We start from the raw sequence: 24,374 nt of genomic DNA on the forward strand, positions 1-24,374 counted from the left end.
TCTATAAAGGGAGATTGCTGCAAGTACGTCATCCATATGTACGCATACATGTGTAAATATACCTATGTTTAACAAAATGTCTGGTTATTACAATTTTAGATACAAATATGCATTTTTCTTTTGAATTTGAACTGTGACCGCTGAAGTTGGACAGAAAGAAATCAGAAGAAACCGAAACCAAAATGTGTAGGTTTGATAGTGTGTATGGAGCTACCACAAGCTTTTGTTAACATCGGAGTCACATCCAGAGGGGAAAACTCTTCACAATGTATGTGTATCTAAGAAATCATGGGTTCGATCAGAAAGTCCATCACAGCAGTGTGTGTATGCCATCTTTGTTTATAATAAAGTTCCAATGAAGATCTTTCACCAAGAGTTATTATTTTCTCTGTTGGAAAGCTCACCTTCCCCAATTGGTGCTCGAACCTCTTGAACATATTTTGGGCAGTTTTGTCCTGCAAGATTCCTGCAGCTTTCCTGGTGACCTAATCCTGCTGGGCAAGTTTTGACTCCTGCTATCTAATTAGGGAGATAGAAACTCAAAAAGGGATTTCGAGCAGCCAGTGTTATACCATGACATATCTAAAGCAATGCTTACTCTTGCAAATTATAATGGGCAGTATTGTCCTCTTCCTCATGCACAGTCTACGTACACAGTGCCAGCTTGGCTTTCAATGGTGTCCGAAGAAATATAACTAGAAGGTACTTCACTGTCTCTTTTATCCCAACAATTTGATCCTATTTTAAGAACGAGAGCAGTTTCAAAGCCAGTTCTTCTACTGCTGCATGACAGACCTATCATGTTCATGTATTACATGGAATTGGTCTCATTCCAGGAGTAGCGCCTGTGGCAGTAACTCATTGAGCGTTGTCGTGAACAGCTGAACATGCTTGATGGCCTCTTCAAAAGGCTTCAATGAAGAACATAACGTGTTCTATATTTCCTGCTATATAGTTTTAAGGTCGGCACATTCCTGTTGCAAGCTCTGGCTCTAGTTGGTCACTGCATTACACTGTCGCCACAGACGTTCCAGTATACGCATTTTCAGCTGTTTGTAGGGGAGTTTGTGGAGTGACTATAGATTTTCTAACACATTTCACCCTTTGAAGGCAGTTTGTGCAGACCTTCTGTGCCATACTCACCATCTGATCAAGTGGGTGTTACTGATCTATGAAGTGCATTGCCACGAGGCAGAGGACATAGGTAAAGCAGGGCATACACATGGTTTGCCTGTCCTCAAAGGGGCTACATTAGACCTCTCGTCAGCTGTCAAAGCCCACCTGCTAACTAGGGGACTTAGGATGAACTGTCCTTTGGTACTTTTAAACCCTTCTATGTACAAAATGGCCTGCTGGCGAATAGCATTCTTCAGCTGCTGCCCCGGGGTTTGCTGAATTAGGATAGGGGTGAAGGTGGAACTGGGTCCAGTGGTGGCCATGAAATCATTTCCTTGATCACTAGATCACATGATTGGTGGACTTGCTTACACTCACAGTGGTCCACTGCCATTTGCACTGCTTCCAGAACATAATTGTTAGGGTGTGGTACTGAGGTTCAGGCAAAGTAGTGGCAACTTGGTATTTCCCAGCAAGGATCACTAATTTCAAGCAGATTTCTGAAGCCACATTTCTAGCAAATGATATGCTTCTAATCAGGAGAAGCAGTATAATCTGGGGTGATAAGGTTATCAGCATTATGAGGAGATGGAATTATTCAATTAAGAATGCACAGCGGCAACACATGATGGCAACACATGTTGGAAATATTTAGTAGTAGAAATATATCACGTATGTGGATTTTTTTTTTAAACCATCAGAATTAGTAAGGCTGAAATAGTGATAAACCCAATTGGCGAAAAAGGATTGGATAGGATATATAAAGAAAGGTCAAGGAACTGATGGTTTAAGGACTAATAGGTAAGGTGATAAAAGTAGTAAAAGTAGAGAGGAGATCAAACTGGATATTGATCGAGACAGTGTTAGTGTGCTTATGAGTAGTCTGAAGAGATCTAGGCTGTATGAAGAAGGTTTTTTTCTGGCTGTGTTTTACGGATTGGAAGCCCTATCCTTTAATATGGAGGCTTATCGTTGGTTGAAGGTGCTGGAAGGCAAGTTCTGGAGGGGGATGTTGAATATTCCACATTAGTACCCGGCGAGGGAGAATCAGAATGAAAGTACCATTCTTATTGGCCCTTGCTGGGGCATTACCCGGCCGGGAATCCCACGGATTCCACACCTTCGTCCCCGGTGGGGGCATGGCAGCCCCTCAGCCAATGAGGAAGCTTGAAGCGGGGCCATCCCCGCTCCGAGACTCCACACGGCTGGAGGCCGCCTTCGTCCCCCTTCGTCCTTCGCTCAGGCCTATAACTATGGGCCCTGGGGCATTACCTGACTCGGTAATGCCCCTGTTGCTTGGGGCATATTGCTTAAATGTATACCTATGACTGCATTAAGGCTCATACTGGGGCTGTTCTCATTAAAAGGGCACATAGTATGTAGGCATGGTGTCCTATAAATAAAAATGGTACACAATACAACATGCTCGCTTCTGAGACAAAAGCCAGTTGCGATGGACAAGTTATGGGGAGATCGCTAAGAGGCTGTAGGTTGGGAGCTTGAACAAAGTTCTTTTGATACGGTTTGGGAAAGTGACTGGTATGGGATCTTGAGGCACTTAGCCTCCCTGAAGTCCTACAGCGAAATGGTAAGGCTGAGGCTGAGGCTAAGGCTGAGGCTGAACTATGTAACATCTGTTCCGGACTGCAGCGGTATACTGTGCTGTTCAGGTTAAAGAAACTGTCAACACTAACTGTGTGTAATTCCTAGATGGCACCGCTTGAGGATTAAAGAATATGTAGGTTATCTAAGTGCACTCCTGAGACCAACAGGCACGTATTGCAAATATGCGATGTGTATTTCCGATATCTGGAGAGATTTGTCTATGGCCCTGATAGTATTAAGTCAATGGAGGTTTGGCAGTATTGTCTAAAGATTGCTCTGTATAGTATCTGAAAGTTGGTGGTAAGTAGGTTTGGTTTGAATTGAAATTAAATGAACGAGGAACAGGAGATAGCTGGCTTCACTGATAGGAATTAGTGTGAGCCGATAGGTACGAGTGTTAGGAATGGGTGTTGTTTTTTAGGTGAACATTTATCTGTTAAATGTATGAACTATGATGTGTTTCTGGGTGATTATGTATATTTTTTATTGGTAAATGTAATTGTATGGCAGTGCTAGTAATAATATATGTATTATGTTGTATTTGAATTGATTATGCTGCATGCCGCGTGAGACGTTCGTTAAGAACTGTGACACATTAAATACAATAAATATAATTAAATATAAAATGCATTATCAACACTTTATCAAGGTCTATGTTACTGTTGTGATACTTTGTAACATGCTTAAAAGAATTCTCAATATTGGACATTTGCTGGTGAAATATGTTGTCTGTCTGCTATGGTGTCTCAAGGAGAAGACAGTGGTGCAATATGGCTTGTTAAAATCCGTGAATCAGCAAAGCTCTCTAGTATAATGGTGTGGGATGGTGGTGCAAACAAGTGCATTACCTGCAGTTGAGGGGTGGGAGGCTGACCTGACACTTTTTGCCATCCATGTGGATGATGCTATCTCATGCAGGTTCATAGGGAAGAGGTGTCGAAATGGGGTTCCACCTTTCCTATCAAGAAACTATTGGCAGGTAGTAAGAAGTGGATGTTTCTTTTCTGATGTAAAATAATTCAATACGCCCCAGTTTCTTTCAAGGGCTTTGATGGACCCCAAACTTTCCTTCTTCTCGGGATCTGCTCAAAGTACTTTGCACTGGAGTCAGTATGGGTGCTGCGGAATGAGGTGTTGGTGTTGAAGTGGCTGAGCATGTGTTTTGACATTCTTTTACTCTAAAGTCTGCTTGGCCTTCTCCTCTGCCTATAAAATGGAGGCATGCTTAACATTGTTTTATCTTTCTCCATTGCCAACAAAATGCACCTGTGTTTACACAGTTTTGGCCTTGGCTGCCTGCAAAATGCATATGATATGTGGTTCTCACTGCTTTGGACATCGCCTCTGGCTACAAAAAACCCATGTGCCTAAAACGGTTTTAACTCTCCCTCTGCGTACAACACACACACAGGTTTCTCACTGCTTTGACATTTTTTGCCATATATGACATGGATGTGTGATAACACAGCGTTGGCATTCATGACTGTCAACAAAATACAATTTTCCCTAACACTTTTTTGGTCTTCTCCACCTACAAAACACACATAGGGTTTTAAATGCGTTGGCCTTTTCCTCAGCACAAAAAATGAGTGTCCCTTTGGTGAATGATGTACCATACTCTACAGGCGAACCCTCACTGCTTTGGGGCACCTCACCTCTACCAACGAAACATACACCCGACCCCCCACACAATTCTATCCTGATTCTCCAACACTTTCTAGACTCTAATTTTAATTTAAATTGAAAATTCATATTGGAGGAATATACTAGGTCTACCTCAATGTGTACCGATGGAAATTATACGCTTACAACTGGGTTTAACCTCATTGGAAACCCTTGTGAAGCAAAACACAGCCCTTCTGTACACCAATTCTAAACCTGTTGATAACAGTCAACGCCTACACTCCTTTGGGAGTGAAATGGAAGCAAGAGATAGAGTGGCATATGTGGGCCAAATTAAGCAGATATTTAAAATCATTGATTGGAATCCTGATTGGAAAGAGAGCTATCATGTAATGAAATCGAGCTTCAGAAGAAAACTTGAAACCTGGGATGGGGTAGCTAATTTTACCCATCTCTCCTAGTTAAAAACCTTTAACTTTATGTCAACAATTAATTATAACAATAAGAAGCATCAAGCTTACATCATTGTGTCCATCTAAGGAGTTGCAAAGATGTATTCTTTTGTTACAGTTGAATCGATTACCCATTTTAGCCAGTATAGGTCCGGCCCTGAAACTCCCAGTTGAAGAAAGAGTCTGCAGAATATGTGGTAATTGCGGTAATTGTGAGATTATGGAAACACGTCCTGATTGAATGCTCAAAGAAGGGGCCTATATATATTAGACATCTAGGCCCTCAAGTCTACAACTTGAACACCATCAATGAGCGTGATCTTTGGCTAAGATGTCAAAATACTTCATCAAGTTCACTACAAATGGCTACAAATGACACTGTGTAGAGTTTGGATGGAAGTTAAGAAAAAAATAACATCAAGATATCTTGTGAATGAATATATGTATTGTTAGAGGAAACTTTTAATATAAGTCCTATTAGCCCTTTTTATAGTTGAATATTTTATGTGATTCCCTGTGCTTTTTTGTGAATGGAGTGTAATGAAGTTTGATAATGTGAAATGTTTTAATTAACTAGAAAACATTAAATTAACTAAAAATATAAATTCAATACTACAAAATCCTGCACTATTTCTAATCCTAACCTGCGCCCTGCTACACACATTTCTGTTCTCAGTTAGCTACAGGTCTGCCGTATAATTTCTGCATATTCAAATGTCAAACATTAATGGTTTCAAGTTTCGCCTTGCATGCTTTTTGTGTGTCAGTCACAACTAATTTCTCAAACATCAAAAAGTTCGACCTGGTCGAATTTTGAGAGTTTCATTTCTGTTTAAACTGTATTGGCCATGCCTAGTGTCCACCAGCCACACTTGATATCGTATTCATTCCAATTCTGCTCCTTGTCATGATGTCTTTTATCCACCCATTGCCCGAAGTCTTAATCATTGCTACTTCCAAGTCAGTTCTAATGCTAAAATGATGGGAGCAATGTAATACAGATGAACCTATTATTTTAATTAATCACAATCAATAATTCTAACAATGACTTGGCGTTCGAAAGACAAATGTTTATTTTATCTACACTGTTGTGGTCTCAAAAATAGATGTCAACTACTAATTTAAAATAGGTTTTGTTTTTTTATACATAATTATTTAACATTTGTGATTTCCTTGACCAAATGTCAGTATATGTATGTCCTACTTTACAAAATAGTTGAACAAACAACGAAATCACCATTGAAAGAGAATGCGAGTACAATCAAAAACAAGAAACTCAGAACATGTGTTTTCTTTGAGGCTACTAACTAACACACTTACAATACATCCAATAAACTGCGTGCACCGTCGGCAAAGCCCCCTTTCATGAAAAGTTCATTTGCCATGTACTCTGTCCGATGAGGTGTAAACTGTATGAGCTGCAGGGGAAAGAGGATTATTTGAAAAGCAGTCATATACCTACTACAACTACTGCCAATACAACTACAACATCTCAAAGTACTACTTCAACAACTACAACTATTAGTACAGCTAGCAATACTCATCTCTTACTACTGATACACATCCTATCTGCTCATATCAGGCTTGCTCATTAAGTCCTCGTTTAATTTCCCACCTTTCCTAAGGATTGAACACATAGGGTAAGATTCTCAACAATAAAAAAGAGTGCAAATCTGAAATGCACCACAAATGCACCATACATAGATGTGCATCATTCACGGGAGTGTGCATCTTAGAGATTTACCAGTTTATAAAAGCAGTGCAAAACGTGAGGACATGCACAAAGTGGGAGGAAAGAATGTAAATGCACCACATTTAGCATGCAAAAGGGGTGACACAGAAAGTGAGCAAACATGCACCAACATCCTGATTTACAAAACCAGTACACAGAACTTGCACCAAAAGTTCCCCTCAACATTTGCTCCATTTAAAAGTGGAGCAAGTGGCCCTGAAAAGAATGCAAGTGACCAGTCTACCCAAAGACACACACAGTGCACACCAACAACAACCAAAAATACAGAATAAAGGCACAGCACAAAGAGAAAGGTACACATTCCCAAAATTGCCAGTCCAGAAGACAACATGCTGCTGCACTGACTGATGAGAAGGGAAATGATATATGGAAGGATCACTGTAGTACAACTGGCTGGTGAAGACGTCACCCAGAGGTAACTCGAGCCACTGCACTTCTTACGTGAAATGCTAAGTGAGAGGGGTCATTTAACACACCCATGACAGACCATGCATACCACCACAAGTCAATGTACTGTCAGCCCTGTATTTATTTTCAAAAGGCTCCTTCCAGATCACCAGTGGTGTCATCTTGGTGATAGTATAATCCTCACAGTCACAGACAAGGTCTTCAACATGATCCTTACATTCGCCCTGATTTGTGTAGGCATGCATCATTATACATGTATCAGGGCAGGATTAGTTAGGGCTATTCATAACCTAGCTGGGCATGGTGTGTTTGTGTTGTCATTAATTGCATCCATGTGGCCCCCATGCCCATGCAGCAACAGAACACTAGGGGCATTAGGGAGTAGAACACTTTCCATGGGGCTGTCTACCAATCTCAGTGCCAGATTGCACACATTTATATGAATAAGATTGTGATCCTACCTTACATCAACACAATCATAGAAAGCACGCTACAACATTAATGGATGACATGGCAAAACTGCCACCTGAGACATGTGGTATACACTTACTCCCATGGGAAGTGATCCACTGTGCAAAGTAAACTCACCAGAAAGCTGAAGTTAAAAAATATGCATCTTATTCTCAAACTTATTATGAACATGAGACAAAAGGAGTGAACGTTAAACAAACTGTCCAAAATACTTTGCTTCTGCTTCTTAGGGAGGATGCACTCATGTTGGGGCTTCTGGGGGGATCCACATGATTTTGGTGCAAAGGGAGGCTCATGCCAGCATTGGCCATCAATGTGGGCATCTAACGCTGCGTCAAGTAAACGGGTTCCTCTGATCAGATGCACCATTAAATGCCCACTAATTTGTGCTTCTTTTGTGTCACAATTTGCGCCCCTTTGCACACTGGCCATTTTTTGGTGTTTTCTTTGTAAATTTGCCATCTACAATGAGATGCGCCATGGCACAGGCACATCTGTGCGCCATGGCCCACCTAATTGAGATGCCCGCTTTTTTAGTATCTGGCCCTTCATGTGCAGGTAGGTTGCTCCACGTCATCCCTGAGGACTTAAATCACTTTGCTTTTTATCAACTGAATCAAACATTGAGAGACATGTCCCGTGCATCCTGGCATCTCTGTATGCATGTTTCCAGATGGCATTCAGTTGACCTTAGAGTGGAATCCACTTTTTAAATGCATTCGGCCTGTGATATTGATGGTAGCTCTTTTAGTTAAACATAATCCTGTTGTTTTATATTTTTTCTCGATCTCCTGTTAAATGGTGGTTATCATTGTACCCGCTCGGTACTTTTGTTGTATTCGACTTTGATACATTATGTAAAATCATAGGGCTGCATGCTCGATAGAAATCTTAATTTAAAAAAAACAACATATTTCGGTTTTTACTAGGATGCATTTTTACAGCTATCCTTTATTAAAATGATTTTTAAAAACAATATTTCTTTGTTATTGTGGTTTGGTTTTACATTAACACCTTACACAGAGCAATTAAACAATTAACTGTCCAGCAATCACAAAGATATGTGTTACAGATTAAATAATTAATAATACCATTTTACACAGTTCATGTAAAACCTCCACAAAGCATTTATCAACTGAGCTAATAATGGGTAGGAGTGAGCAAATTCTAAAAAACATACATTATTGTCTAAAGCAAATCGTATCTTCCATAATTCTGATACACAGTTCCCATATTATTAAAGTGTCTGTTTCTTTAAAGTATTGTTTATCTACATCTTAAAGGGAAGCTCAAAATAAAAGTTGCTCCGATGCAATTACTTGCTGCTCCATCCTTCCAAAGAGTTTATAGGAATCTGGTTAAGGCTAATGCCAAGGAGATGCTCTCTCCTTCCATAGGTCTTGCCCATAGACGCTCACCCGTGTGACTAAAGGTGAAAGTGTAAGACTCTAAAATGATACATTCCAGGGCAAAGTTCAAAGTTTAATGCATACCCTCACGATTCCAAATCATATTGCTGCAAGACTTATAGTTATGGGGATATTTATATTGGATGGAACTAGTGTCATTTTTATGGGCCTGCCTCCATTCTCTCTGCCCCCATTAAAGGCCATTCTTTAATTTCCGTCACTGGTTCCCTATTGACTAGTTTTTTTTTTAAACGATTGCTATATTACTGTATTTGAGAGTGACATTTTAAAATATGTATCTTTTGTATTTCCTAAAATGGCTGTTTCATTAATAGATATTCTCACTATTTCGACTTTGTAATATCCCTGTTACAGGCTGAAAGAGCTCTTTGAGACTGTTTCTATTAGTTTACCACTTTGTGTCTCCTAGCTCTTCAACAGTGGTCAAAGTGACTGAGCCTGCCCTGCATATGGGTAAACTGTTCTCTTGAATTATAAGAGTTCTGTCATAAATCTTCAAACGCTTCCAAGAGTGCCAGGTATGCCCATCGTCACCAATGTTCTCCTTTTATTTGATTTCTATTGCTTTCAATAAACAAACGTGCATGATTTAACTTACCCATTCAATATTAATTAATCATTTTTAGCCTGGTGAATTAACTCATTCGGTCTGCATAACCTTTAGTCTGCATAAAAACATATCATATTTAATCAACACATACTAGACAGATGGTACTCATAACATGGCGCACAGTTCGGTCAGGGCACCGGTGGCCTAGGACAACTGGTTGAGTCTCGGAAAACATCATCGGATGGAAATCCAATAGTTCAGCTATGTCCCCAATGTAATCCCTCTAGACGACCAATGCTGATAAAGGACTCATACTACAGAAGGGAAATATCTTTTGTGGAATTGTAGTGTATCTACAAAACACTATCCTACAGGCAATTTGTGAGCGACAGACCAGTTATAAAAATACACATTCAAGTGTTTATTGATAAAATGATACTGATTAATATATTCATCGTTTGTTTTAATGGTATGCCATTTTAATGCATAACTGGTAACAAAAGAAAGAGTGTTTATGAAAGATTCAATCCTACTCCAATGTCTGCTCCCTTTTTTAAGTCAATGTTCAAATCGTAACACTACCCATGCTATTTCTAGGAGCCCCAACCATGTGAATATAATCCTAACCTCAACTCTTAGGATTGGCAGAGCAGTGGATAATGTGACATGTTGGGCATGGCTAAAACCTGGCACTTGGGCAATGCAGTTGGCGTTAAGTGCCACACCATGGAGAGAGTTCAGAGGTGCAGTTATGTTGCCTTTAGGAGTATTCAAATACATGTATCAGTGCTGTGCAAATGCCCCATATGGCTTACCTGATACATGTCTGCCCCAATGCCACTTGCACTGTCGCGTTCTGCACCAGTGTCATTCTCAGTGCCCAGTTCTGCCCCATGTGGCTCTCACTGCTATGACTCCTCCAAAACGGACTCTATGTCGCTCTGGATACCCACATATATCCCCATGTGGCTATCACTGTCATAGTTATACCCCAAGGTCACTATCAGTGTCCAGTTCTGCCCAAATGCTGCCTTCAATTCTCAGTTCTGCCCCAATGTTTTTTCGCAGGGACAATTTTCTGCCCCAGAGTCACTCTCAGTGCCCACGTTCTTCCCCAATGGTTCTCTTTCCCCTTTGGTGACTTTCAGTGCATAGTGTTGCCCTGATATCACTTTCATTGCCAAAGCCTGCTGCAATGTCACCCTCAGAGCCTTCACTTCTGTCCCCGCAAAGTGTGCATTTTACTCCCTACCATACACATGCATCCATTCACACAATCATGCACACATTTCTTAAAACGTACCTCAATTTCTGCTCACTATCTTTGCTCCACTCTCTTTCTCTCCACGTCTGGAAACTGGAAGCAGCATGGAAGTTATTGACAAGCTCTCTCCATAATGAGAGGGCAACACTACTACTAAGGTAAGTGCAACGACAAGTACTACTAGTACACATACAGTAGCTACTGCAACAGCAACCTCTGCTGTTAAGTCTATTATTATCAAAACTAATAATGCAGCTAAGCGTAATATGAGTCTGACAATGTGAGCTGGCTACCAATTGATATTAACGCTTGACATTCAATCATATAAATACTGTTCTAAATTTGATTAGTACCCAGCGAGGGTCAATGAGCTTGTAAAACGCAAGCTCACTGGCCCTTGCCCAGGCCTTACCTGACTGAGAACGCTCTGAGCCTCCCCAGGTGTCCGGAATGCTTTCTGTGACTGACTGCCATGGAAAGGGACTATGCAAAGTCCATTTGCGCTTTCCATGGATGCCATTTTTTTGTTTACATTTTTTTGCATTGGTTTTAATGGCCACCATGTTTAGGGAGAAGGGACTACATGGAGTCCCTTCTCTCCGAGCCCCAGTGGCCATTTGCTTTGCTTTTTACATGGAGTCCCTTCTCTCCGAGCCCCAGTGGCCATTTGCTCTGCTTTTTACATGGAGACCCTTCACCCTGATCTCCAGTTGGCATTTCTTTTGCTTTTTTTTCACGAGTCGAGAAACCGTTTCTCAACTTGCAAATAGTGCCCTGGTACAACGTGCCGGGGTACTAATGATAATGTGACCCTCCGAGGGGGGCCATTACCAGTCGAGTAATGGCCCCCTCCTCGGGTCATATCGCCTAAATAATGTTCAGTCTGATATAATCAACATTCCATTCTGGCTGCACAAAACACACTTTATTTCTTATCAGTGGGGCTCATTCAAAGAAATGATTTGCGGGCAGAATGTGAGGAGAACAGTGTCGCTCATATTCACCCACTCATCTCCCTGCGTTCATAACCTGATTCATAAGAGGGATTTGGTGTCAAGAGAGGGATTGGTGGTGGGCCTGAGAGAGCTGCAACCACTCCCTCCATTCATGTCTAAGGTTCATTCCTGACACCTGGCTATGCATATGCCGATGAGAGCACATGCATAGTAGGGCTGCGATAAGCCCCCTATCCACATGTGTTTTGTGAGCACATTTGTTATGAGCAGTATTAATGGCCCATCACTGAAAAAAAGCTGTTCTTAAATCTCCATATTTATTTTAGAGATGAAAATGTAAAGTCAATGGAAATCCCAAGATGACAGCAAGGTAGATTTGTTTAGGCTCCTGCCTCGGCTTGGTTCGCTGACCATTTTCTGCTGTTCTTGATACCGCTAAATGGAAGGCACTGAACCATGTTGTTATCAGGCTGAGCCCTGCCTCTGTTTTGATTATAGTTACCCAGTAGCTTTTTCCCCGGCTTATTTCTACTGCAATGTGCATCCTAGCATCTGTGGTGTTGCCACAAAACTGTGTTGCAAAAATCACCCGTACCTGGCTTATAGTGAGACCAAAGCGGCCATGCCTTGAGCAGTCTAGTATCCTGCCACTATAGAACCCCTGGAAATTCAGGAAGCATCCTGCTCCTGCTAGACTTGCCTATGATCTACTTTTGTTGTGGGAATAACAGCAGTGAGTGCCCGGCACTTTACCATGTGATCATACCAAGCACCACCACTCTGTTGCACTTTCTCCCTCCAGAAGTTGTTGTTGTAAGCCTACTTGTGTCATGTCTTTCCACAATGCCATCTGTGCTACAGTCACAACAACGCTGCATAGACAGCTCCTCTACCTGCATGGCTGTTGACGAAGGAGACCTAAGTGTCTATGCCCCGTGCAATCTAAATTCCTCTCTAAATGGTGCACCTGGAAATTTGTGAAGACCTTTACCCCTTCTATACCTCCAAACCAGGGATAGCAGTGCTGAGTGGAGAGTGCCAGACCATATGATCAGCCCTTACTCCCCAATCAGTTTCTCTCTCCATTTGACCATGTCCACGTGGCCCAGAAAAGTTGGCCCTACATGTTCGGCAGTATCACCCGCGGCCATGCACTCCCATTCCAAGATGGTACCTCCTACAGTATGTGAGCTACACTGCACCACTCAATTAAGTCCATCTTCCCTGGTACTTCTCTTCACTATGTTATTAGTGTGCCCGTCACACAGCCTCTGATATTGCTCCTAATAACAGACACACAAGGTAACAGCCCTAGAATGCCTGTTCATCATCTCTGTCTCCCCTGCTTCCCTGGTTCGCTTAGACCTGACTGCTGTACTGTCCCCACAATGTTAATCCAAATAACTAACAAACCTAATTTGCATTGAGCCGAATTGTGACTCTGGTTGATGCTGAGAGCCCTAGGTCCAGTTAGAATATGCATATCAAACATGGTACGCATGCAACAGTGCTCCTTGCTCATGAAGACCTTTAACTACCCATCAGCCTTTACAACCTTTATGGGCTAGACCACTCCAAAGCTTGATGGCCTGCAGCCCATCCATTTGTCTATCGCCTCACTACTGTGAATCAGCTTCTACAGTTTACCCAACATTCTATAATCACTGCTACTCAATTATAGTGAGTAGGGATTCTGTGTTCCTTCATATTTGTGCCAGCCCATCTTACAACCTCACATCATATCCTGAAATGGAATAAAGAGTTTGTTGAACAACTTCTCAATGTGCTTTATCATCCTTGTGCAGACATATGGGGTTAGGATTTGCTAAGAAAAGAGGTGTTCCTTCAAATGTACCCATATCAACACAATAGGATATCAGGTCAGGAAATTCTGTGGAATCTTGAACCTAAGTGAGTCTCCCCCCCCCATTAAGTCTAATCACGAGGAGTGGTTGGTGTCCATGTCCTGTATGAGGTGTCATTTACTGGTTTCCTCAGGATAATGCTGCCTCACATAAGGCAACAGCTCCAGCATACATATATTCTCTTTAAAGACGACTATCTCCATTATGCCTGGAAAATGTATCAGGCTTCCTGGAACCTTCTACGAGATGCCACCAACGACAGGCACTACGATCAGAGGCTTTGCAGCTGGCTTGCTAGAAAAGTGTTCTTACCTCATGCATGCCATCCTGTTGAACATTTTAAGGGCTTTGGTAGTTTGATCTATATACAGGACATCCTCAAAGACTTCCACTAACTCCATCTAGATCATCACATGATCATCACATGACCTACCTGCTTTTCCATACTGATGTAGGGGATCATAGGGCAAAGCCTGTGGAGCATGTACAAGAAACTGTTATAATAAAACAAATAAACACTCTCTTAATTAGACATGTAAAAGGAAGGGCAATCTAGTTATTGTTACTGTATCCTCAATCAAATAAAACATGCATACAATGTTGGTTGGCATGTATTACAATCCCTACCTGCTAGCAACCACATTTACTAATACAGGGCCGTAGTATAAGGTTTGCCAATTAATTCTTTTAAAATAAAACCTTTTCCCAAAATTCTATTGCTAATAACTTTTAAATTGCTGGATTTACCTGAGGCTTAGGGAGAAAATGTGTTAAATGGTTCAAAAGTTATGAAGACAAGAAAAGAAAAGAAGAGCCTACTCCATTCATTTTCCCATAAAGAAAAAGGTGCAAACATTGAGCAAGCCTATTGCAAAACCACTTGATAGATTTGCACCAAATAGAAAACAAATTGGGCACAAAGTGTAGCAGGTGTGCCTTTTCTTGGTGCAGTGTATATCTGTCAGGTAGTTATTAATACATTCAAGAAGAAAAGGTGTCACCTTGTCGCAGAAACATGCATACATCTCCTATGGCAATTCCTACATTCAGGCTTTGGGGAATAGGTTAAGATAATGGGGAGTAGGATAAGATAATGACAAAAACCCAGAGCCCCCAGCAGGAGGTTGGTAAGCTTGTTTTATATACAAGTTTGGGATCAGGATTCTCACACACCTCCCAGATTTAGGGTCCATGCTCTGGTTCACCAAGTTCCGTTCTCTGCTTTCATTCAGACAGACTCAAATGATCTCATCCCTAAGTTTGTTCTCCTTCACCCCATTTTCCTTGTCTTACCTTCGGTCCCCTCTCAAAGATTTGCCACGTGCTCATGCCCCACCCCTCTTAGAGTTTTCCAGGTCAGTTTTAGTCCGGCCTGCCCTTCGTCCTCTGCTATTCACTGGGGGCAGTTCTCCCTTCACTTAGACTCCAACCTCCTTCTGTTTGTGCATCTTCCCTCCTTCCTCTTTGCTGTTTCTCCCAACCTCCTCTGTAGGATGTGTCCACCCTTCGCTCTCCTTCTGCCTCTGGTGGCCTATCTGGCCCCCCTTCTACTCTTTTCTCTACACTCTTTCCACTGTTGCTCTCCTCACCCTTCCGCTTTGATTCTACTCCCTCTTCCATCTACGCCCTCCTTACTCCTTTTACCACCTCTCCTTTCTCCCTATCCACCACCTCTCCTTTCTCCCATTCCACCTAATTGCTTATCTTTCTCCTTTCACATTCTGTCCTTTATCACCTTCCAACTTCTCAGTCTTCACTGCTTTTCTCCAACTAACTGTGGGACTTTTTCAAGGCCTTCTGAGAACCACAACAAGGTCAACATGACTTGCATTCTTATAGAGACCGTCCTTTTCCTGGGATATCCTAATCTGAAGCAGGAACATGTTTTTGAAATTATTATTCTCACCACAGCATTGGAGCAAACACTCCTCTTTCTTGTGCCCAGCTGTCCAATCTAGATGGCTGCCGCAGTGGGTGCATTGTGGATGACGCATGCTTAAGGGACAGCTGCCATGTAGGAATGTCATCTCACAGTGTGAAATCACAGGGCAGGCAGCACTCATGTTCTTGATGCAACACCAAGAGTGATCACAACTGCTCACTATGCAAACCACTCTGCATGCCACAATTACTATTTTCAGATGAAGTTTGTCACTTTAAAATTCTCTCCTCCCCAGGCTGCCTCCAGAGGGGACCATGAATCAGGACTCTATGAGTTTGATTTCACCCTGCACTGGGAGTACCTCTTAAAGGAGTATTGTTTTCACATATAACTGCCCCCTTCCAGGGATCTGAGATCAGGTGGGGTATTTGTTAGGACAGTTTTTCTGAAGTCCAACTAAGGGCTTAGCAAAACCATTCGACTGAGACAGGACAAGACTCCACTTTTAGTATAAGGCTGTACCACCTGAGTATATGGTAGGCTTATCTAAGGAGGGGGAGAGGGCTGTAGAATCAGTACAAAGAAATTGTAATTCACATATGGTCCAAAGAAACACTGAAACACTATGTATTGTAAACATAAATGGTTTATTTAAATACAGATAGGCCCGGTTAAATCTTGAGGGAAATAAGTACTATCACAGATCATATAAACACATTATAAAAACACAACACTATACTTTAAAATAGACATACCACGGCATAGACCTTATTTAGAAAACAGTAGTCTAAGTAAGTAAAACCTTATTATACATATTCAGTATAGGTCACACCTATTCATGGGGAGAAAAACCTTAAGTTACTTTCATATTAGTGAGGCTAGGAACTTTGGTTTCATGTTCGACTCCACTCTCTCCTTCTCTCCTCACATCTCTGACATCTTTATGAAGTCACACTATCAGCTGCGCCTCCTCAGAGGTATTCTTCCTTTCCTCTCCTTCCCCCAGAAGCTCATTGTCTCCAGAGCTCTGGTCCACTCTAGGCTGGACTATTGCAACAGCCTCTTTCTAAATCTTCCTGCCTCTACTCTTCGACCTTTACAACTTATCTTGAACAGGACTGCGAGAGTTGTCCTTGGCCTCAAGCCCAGGGATCGTATCTCTCCAGCTCTGAAATCTCTTCACTGGATCCATGTGGCTGCAAGGATGAAGCTCAAGTCCCTCTGCATCGTCCTCAAGGCTTTGTTTGGGCCTGGGACCGCTCTACCTCCAACTTTTTCTTCCAATACATCTTCCTTCTCGAGCTCTCCACTCATCCACTCCCAACTCTCTGAGGGTCAGACGCTTCTCCAAGCAGAGAGTTGGGGGAAGATCTATCTCTTCGGCTGGGGCCTTCCTCTCAAACAGCCTCCCTGCCTCTCTCAAACTTGAGCAGAACCACCTGGTCACCCTCTGAACTTGTGCCCAGGCTCCTGCATGTTCAGTTGCCCTTGCACTGCCTCCGGGCTCCCAGCACTTATGGGTCTGAATCTCCAACCCTACAGTCCCTTCTCTCTGCACTTATGAGCCACCCATTAGCTGCACTTGTAAGTTAACTGCACTTCCCCTTCCCTATCCGCCTGGCACTTATCCCCTTCCCTGCACTTGTGCCGATCTGAATGAAACAAGGCCTAGTAAAATCATTATTTTGTCCTCCCTTTGTGTGCCTTCCTTATCTTGTCGCGCCTAGAACCACTTGTGTACCGGCACATTATAATTGTCACTTCATATCATGTCATATAATATCATTACCTTACAGTAATTCAAGGATAGTAGACAATGGGGGTCATTACGACCCTGGCGTCAAGGGTTTAACGGCGCCGTAAAAGGTGTCGGCGCCGTTAAACCCTTAACGCTTGATTATGAGGTCCCTTTGCGAGACCCGACCTTAACGGCTGGTTTTACCAGCCGTTAAAGTAGGGTGCTGCAAAGGGACCTCAGTGCTAATTACGGTACCGCAATTTGCAGTCCCGTACTTAGTGCCTTTCCCAGTCCCTTTGAGCCCTATGTGGCGAAAATGGGAATGGGGAAGGGCCATGGTGAAATGGGGAAATACCGCCCCGCCAACCTTGGAATGGGGCAGTATTTCCCCATTCCACCATGGCGGACTTGCTACAACACCGGCACCAACCATGGGCCAATATCAGTTATGCAGTGACACTCATCAAGGAAATCACATAGTAAACCACCTTGCAAATATACTTTCCTGAATAGTGGAACGCAGATTCAAGGGACAGAATATACATCTACTACTTTTGTCAAAACACACAGTTATACTAGGTGAGTACGAACTTTTTATTAATTTTATTTATTTATTTTTTACATTTTTATAGCGCCTGCAAACCCTCAGGCATCAGGGCGCTTGTAACCAGTTACATGGAGCCCTTGGGCAATCAATTTCATCAATCCTTAACTTAGCAGAGATAGATGTCTAAGAAGGCAAGTGCAATACTGACAGTTATTCTTCATAGGTTACAGAGAAGGTACAGTTTAGAGCATCAGAAGATTTAGTTGAGTAGCCAGGTTCTTACGGCTTTTGGCTTTGCGAAATACCCGGTAGGATTCTTCTGCTCTTAGTGTCTGTGGGCGGGCGTTCCATTGTTTAGCAGTGAGGACGGGTAAGCTGGAGCCTCTCACTCTGGTGCACTTAAATTTTGGTTGTAGCAGTCTGCGGGTGTAGGGGGTTCTGGTAAGCCTATCTATTTGCTGCATAACCATTTTTTTAGGTTAGATACAGTGGGGCTGTTTTTGATATACCCCTATGTTTGATAGCAAGTGTCTTGAATAGGATTCTTTGCCAAATGGGAAGCCAGTGTACTGCTTTCCTGGTGACTGAAATGTGATTGTGTGTAGGTAAGATTAGGGCAGCTTGTAAAACATTATTTTGAATAGTCTGGAGTTTTTGTATGTTGTGTGAGGATGTACCTGCAAAAAGGAATTACAGTAATCCAATCTGGTGCCTACAACCGCCCGTTAGGCAACTATCTTCTGATAAGTAGGGTATGGCCACGATAAGGGGTTTGGTGGAGTATGCTGCTGATGAGGGAATGGCAATTACTTGGTGAGAGAGAGAGAGGGTGGCATCTAAGTAGACACTCAAGGTTTACACAGCAGGTGATGCAGTGATCTTAGTGCCATCTATGTCGAAGGCAGTGTATTCGGGCTCAAGTGTTTTTAATACAGAATGAGGTCCGACTCAGAGTAGTTCTGTCTTCTCGCCGTTAAGGCACAGGCCATGAGTCAGGATTTGGGTGTCGTCTGCTTCATTCGTGCAAATTATTCCTTGAGCGTCTAGGAGGTCGAAAAGAGGCTTAGTGAAAATATTGTACAGCGTGGGGGGGACACATGAACCTTGGGGTACTCTACAGTTGATGGGAGCAGGTGCAGCACATGCTTGATCAGAGAAAACCTTTATGACTCAACCTTCTATGGAGGAGGTAATCCAGGCTGCTGCTTCTGGGGAGAAGGCAACTGCAGAGGTGAGGTGATGGCATAGAATACTGTGGTCTACTAGATCAAATGCTGCAGATAGGTCTAGGAGGGAGAGAAGGGCAGGCTTACCCCTGTCTGTGATATCATCCATCATCTTTTTCAGGTCGAGTAGGGCTGACTCTGTACCATGGGCAGGGCAAAACCCTGATTGGCGGGCGCCTAGGATTTGGTTTGATTCTAGGTGGCATTGGATCTGGGCATAGGTAGCTCTGTCCAATATTTTTAGAAGGAATGGTACTGTGGTGATCGGTCTATAGTTGTTTGGTATGGCAGGATCAAGGGAAGATTTTTTTAGTAACGGTAGGACCCATGCTTCTCTGAGCAGGTGAGGGACTTTGCCAGTGGTGAATGATGCATTGATAAATGCTGTGATGAATTGGGCTAGTGCATCTGCGCAATCTTTGATGAGTGGGGCCCGGGCAAACATCTCCTTTGCATCTCGAAGGCTTAAGGCATTTCAAGATATGTAGCCAATTCAATATGAGGGTAATTCATAGAAATTCGCACAAAAGTGGCGCACGCGGCTGGCGCACAGCGTGCCCGTGCGAATGTCTGCGCCAGCCGCGTGTGCTAAAATCGATTTCCGCGCACAGCGTATTCATGGATTTTCGCATCCAAAACCAGCCGTGGCGCAGCATGGCGCAGCGACCCTGCAGCAGCGCCATTTACGCCCCCAAGAACGTCCTCGCGCAAGGAAAAGCCTCAAAAATCCCCAAATAATCGCAAAGGGCTGCGCTAACCCTGGACCAGTTCACAGGGCTGGCAAACAGCAAACGCCAAGCAGGGAACGTGTATTTCAGTGGTTCGCGGGAAGTTCCACACGCGATTGTCCTGTGTACGTGTGCATCTGGGGTGCGCGGGAAGTAACACACGCAAAAGGAGCAGGGTACGTGTATTTCAGGGGTGCGTGGGAAGTATCACATGCAAAAGCAGCAGGGTACGTGTATTTCAGGGGTGCGCGGGAAGTATCACATGCAAAAGCAGCAGGATACGTGTATGTCAGGGGTGCGCGGGAAGTATCACATGCGATTCCATCAGGGTACGTGTATTCCAGGGGTGCGTAGGAAGTATCACATGCAAAAACAGCAGGGTACGTGTATTCCAGGGGTGCACGTGAAGTATCACACGCAAAAGCAGCAGTGTACGTGTATTTGAGGGGTGCGTGGGAAGTATCACATGCAAAATCAGCAGGGTACGTGTATTTCATGGGTGCGCGGGAAGTATCACACGCGATTCCATCAGGGTACGTGTATTACAGGGGTGCGCGGGGAGCACCACACGTGAATTGCATGTGTGGGTCCTCCCAGGTGTTCCCTCTACACCCTCCACGGCCCCTGCAGGTGGCCCACACCACAGGGGCCTACCCTGCACATGTCCTGCAGGCACCCCATCCACCATGGCCATGCCCCCCAGCCAACCCACATGTCACCTTGCACTACTGCCCACCAACGCATGTCCCCCTGCACCCCCAGCCACCAGGGGCAGCCTCCACCAGGCCCCCACTCATGTCTCCCATCACCCCCACCCCTAGCCACCAGGGGCAGCCTCCACCAGGCCCCCACCCATGTCTCCCTGCACCCCCACCCCCCAGCAGTGCAGGGGTAGCCTCCACCAGGCCCCCACTCATGTCTACCACCACCCCGACCCCCCAGCCACCAGGGGCAGCCTCCACCAGGCCCATACCCATGTCTACCACCACCCCCACCCCCCGGCAGTGCAGGGGCAGCCTCCACCAGGCCCCCACTCATGTCCAACTCATGTCTCCCTGCACCCCCACCCCCCAGCCACCAGGGGCAGCCTCCACCAGGCCTCCACTCATGTCTCCCATCACCCCCACACCCCAGCAGTGCAGGGGCAGCCTCCACCAGGCTCCCACACATGTCCCCCTGCTCCCCCACCCCCCCAGTCACCAGGGGCAGCCTCCACCAGGCCCCCACTCATGTCTACCACCACCCCCACCCCCCAGCAGTGCAGGTGCAGCCTCCACCAGGCCCCAACTCATGTCTCCCATCACCCCCACCCCCCAGCAGTGCAGGGTCAGCCTCCACCAGGCCCCCACTCATGTCTACCACCACCCCCACCCCCCAACAGTGCAGGGGCAGCCTCCACCAGGCCCCCACCCATGTCTACCACCACCCCCACCCCCAGCAGTGCAGGGGCAGCCTCCACCAGGCCCCCACTCATGTCCAACTCATGTCTCCCTGCACCCCCAGCCACCAGGGGCAGCCTCCACCAGGCCCCCACTCATGTCTCCCTGCACCCCTACCCCCCAGCCACCAGGGGCAGCCTCCACCAGGCCCCCACCCATGTCTACCACCACCCAAACCCCCCAGCCTCCAGGGGCAGCCTCCACCAGGCCCCCACTCATGTCTACCACCACCCCCACCCCCACCCCCCAGCAGAGCAGGGGCAGCCTCCACCAGGCTCCCACACATGTCCCCCTGCACCCCCACCCCACAGCCACCAGGGGCAGCCTCCACCAGGCCCCCACTCATGTCTACCACCACCCCCACCCCCAGCCACCAGGGGCAGCCTCCACCAGGCCCCCACTCATGTCTCCCATCACCCCCACCCCCCAGCAGTGCAGGGTCAGCCTCCACCAGGCCCCCACTCATGTCTACCACCACCCCCACCCCCCAGCGGTGCAGGGGCAGCCTCCACCAGGCCCCCACCCATGTCTACCACCACCCCCACCTCCCAGCCACCAGGAGCAGCCTCCACCAGGCCCCCACTCATGTCTCCCTGCACCCCCACCGCCCAGCCACCAGGGGCAGCTTCCACCAGGCCCCCACCCATGTCTACCATCACCCCCACCCCCCAGCAGTGCAGGGGCAGCCTCCACCAGGCCCCCACTCATGTCTCCCAGCCAACATTTCACCACAATGTAGATCCCTGGCCCTTATGGTCAGCCTCCAAATGGCAAACACCCACCCGAGTATTGCATCCACCCACTTAGAAATGCCAAAAACATGACAGAAGCCCAATTGCAAGTTTGGAAATTAACACGTCCCTCTCATACACCCAATGGGTGTCAGTGAATGTCAAAACCCATATCATGATATGCATGAAACCAATGAGATGATACTACACATTGAACTTTGACGGAAAAATTATATATATTAAGAGCAAAATAAATTGAATCAAAAATAAACAAACAATAATATAAATTAAAAAAAAAAAAACTACAGCAGGTCCGTGAAATAATGCTAAACCACAAATCATGATGCAAAGGAAAGGTGTCCAAAGTCACAGTCCACAAAAGTAAATCCAATGCAAAATTAAAATCGAAAACCATTGCTTCATGGCGAAATCATAATCAAAATTGAAAATCCAAAAGTCAACTATGTACAGATAAACTATCCTGGGTCCATGATCCCAACCGAAGAAATGAAACCTATCTAATAACACTACCTAAAAAAAATAACTATATACAAAAATGTGCCCCATTGTCCAAAAGGTCCAAAAAAAAAGCTAAACCAAAGGAAACCTAACACTTACTATATAACTATTTACAAGGGCAGCGGGCTAGTCCGACGGCTCACTTCGGGATGTTCCGGGCCAGGGCATCATCGAACTCCTGCTCAATGTCCCGGAGGCGCTCGTCCTCCATGGCCCGAGGGTCCGCAGGGCCGTCCACATGTTCCCCCCAACTCCCTGCGGATTGCCTCGAGGCACTCAGCACGCCTCAGGGCCCTCTGCATGGAGTTCTCCGCCCTGACCATCGTGAGCCGTGCCTCTTCCGCCTGCTGCCGCTCCGCATCTATGGCGTGGCCCAACCGCTGCCACACGGAAGACACTTCCCGTCCTGGGTCCTCCTGCCCTCCGGCCGATGCCTGCCCCTCCGATGTCGAAGGCCGCGAGCCATCATGGCTCCCACCACTTTGCTGCTGCTGCTGCTGCGCCTCTGCCCGTGCACTGCCTCCAGCTGCCTGCACATCCTCCGCTAGCTGGGGTGCAGTCGTTGATGTGGCCACCCCTGCTGAACGTCCGACTCCCGACTGTGGCAGGGATGCCTCCTCCACAGCCTGGCCGCACCGTTAGAGGGAGCTCCACAGGGCACCCAGGTGACTGATGGGTGGGAAGATGACACGGAGGACGACTGGCGCATAGGGGGTTCAGTTGAGGAGGGGGTCTGAGCAAGCCCCATCAAACAGAGGAATCCAGCCTGGGTGACCGACGCGGTCAACGAGCCATTCGAGATGACGTGCAGTCTCCTCATGAAAAGACTGCAGGTCACCTCGCATGGCCCGTTGACGCAACGCCACACCAGTCAGGACAGGCTCAACCCGGACCCGGATAGCCACGTCCGCAGGCAGAGGAAGGCCAGTTGTCGTTAGCTCATCCCCTGCCTGAAAACGGGTCTGGACGTAGGCATCCCTGCTGGTGCAAGATGATGCAGTGACAGGATCAGGGACAGGATTGCACACAGGCACCTCTGCGGCGACCTGTGCTGCCTCCTGTCCCTGGTCCTGCACTGCACCACTAGCACCAGTGGAATCCCCACCTCCAGACCCCGTCTCTGTTGCTTGCACGGCCTCCTCCTCCACCAAACCCCCCGCCAACCTGGATGACTCCGTGCCATCTTCCCCCGTTGGACCCTGTGGGGTCCCAGCTGCCCCTTCTGCTGCCGAGGAGTCCAACTCCGACCTCCGCCTCTTGGACCTCCCCCCGGCAGCTGCGGCCTGGGACGCGGCACCGGACTCCTCTCTCCCCGACGAGATGACAACCTGGGATGGGAGCCGGGCCTTGCGTCTCCGGCTGGCGGTGCGATCCCCGCCGCTGTGCTCCACAGCACCTTCTCCGCCCTCTTCATCAGTTGACGCTGCAGACAGGGAGAAATAAAACACAGGCATCAGGGCACTGTACAATGGACACATACACACATGACAGTTGCACATGAGTGGCATTGGCAAACCTCAGACATGGCATCACAATCGGCAACACACATGTCATTTCAACTTGCACACATGAGCCATACCACAGCCACATCGCAACTGCCAGCACCATCCATACACATAAAACAGCATGAGCATGCAAAGGTGAGCCAGACATCACATGCAACACAGGGAGTGCACTACACATGCACGCACACCACCACACTTGCATGCATGTGTTCACCTCAGCCAACTGTCGCAGTGTTCCGATGGGCATCCATGTCACATCTGCCAATCAGGCTTCCACATCCCGCTGTCACATGCAGCCATTTTGCCTCACTGTTGCACCGTTGTCAAATACACACACATGCACATGTACACAGTGCTGATACATGCAGCTGAAAACAACATACATGCGTGACATCACGAACATGCCCACTTACATACACATTCATCCAAACATGTGTGCCCACACAACTGCATTTGGCATGCAAGCCTACACACACATGACAGCCCTCGCATGTGTTAGCCTCACGGTCCTGTACACCCCACCCATACTCGGCGCCATACAAACACATGTGCAACCGGCACACTAC

The 24,374-nt window shown here is 45.8% G+C and overlaps 1 protein-coding gene across 1 annotated transcript in view; it reads right to left on the minus strand.

Annotated features, from left to right (window-relative positions):
* The window catches only part of LOC138581961 (fatty-acid amide hydrolase 1-like), a gene marked incomplete at its 5' end in the record, with an annotated part of 308,818 nt that overhangs the window by 135,181 nt on the left and 149,263 nt on the right, over nt 1-24,374 (minus strand). Inside the window, one exon of the mRNA XM_069652870.1 lies at nt 6,117-6,214. Coding sequence (XP_069508971.1) covers nt 6,117-6,214 — 98 coding nt within the window. The remainder of the gene's footprint in view (nt 1-6,116; nt 6,215-24,374) is intronic.

The sequence above is a fragment of the Ambystoma mexicanum genome, chromosome 3q, assembly GCF_040938575.1.
Source record: "Ambystoma mexicanum isolate Mex_15411 chromosome 3q, UKY_AmexF1_1, whole genome shotgun sequence".
Classification (NCBI taxonomy): domain Eukaryota; kingdom Metazoa; phylum Chordata; class Amphibia; order Caudata; family Ambystomatidae; genus Ambystoma; species Ambystoma mexicanum.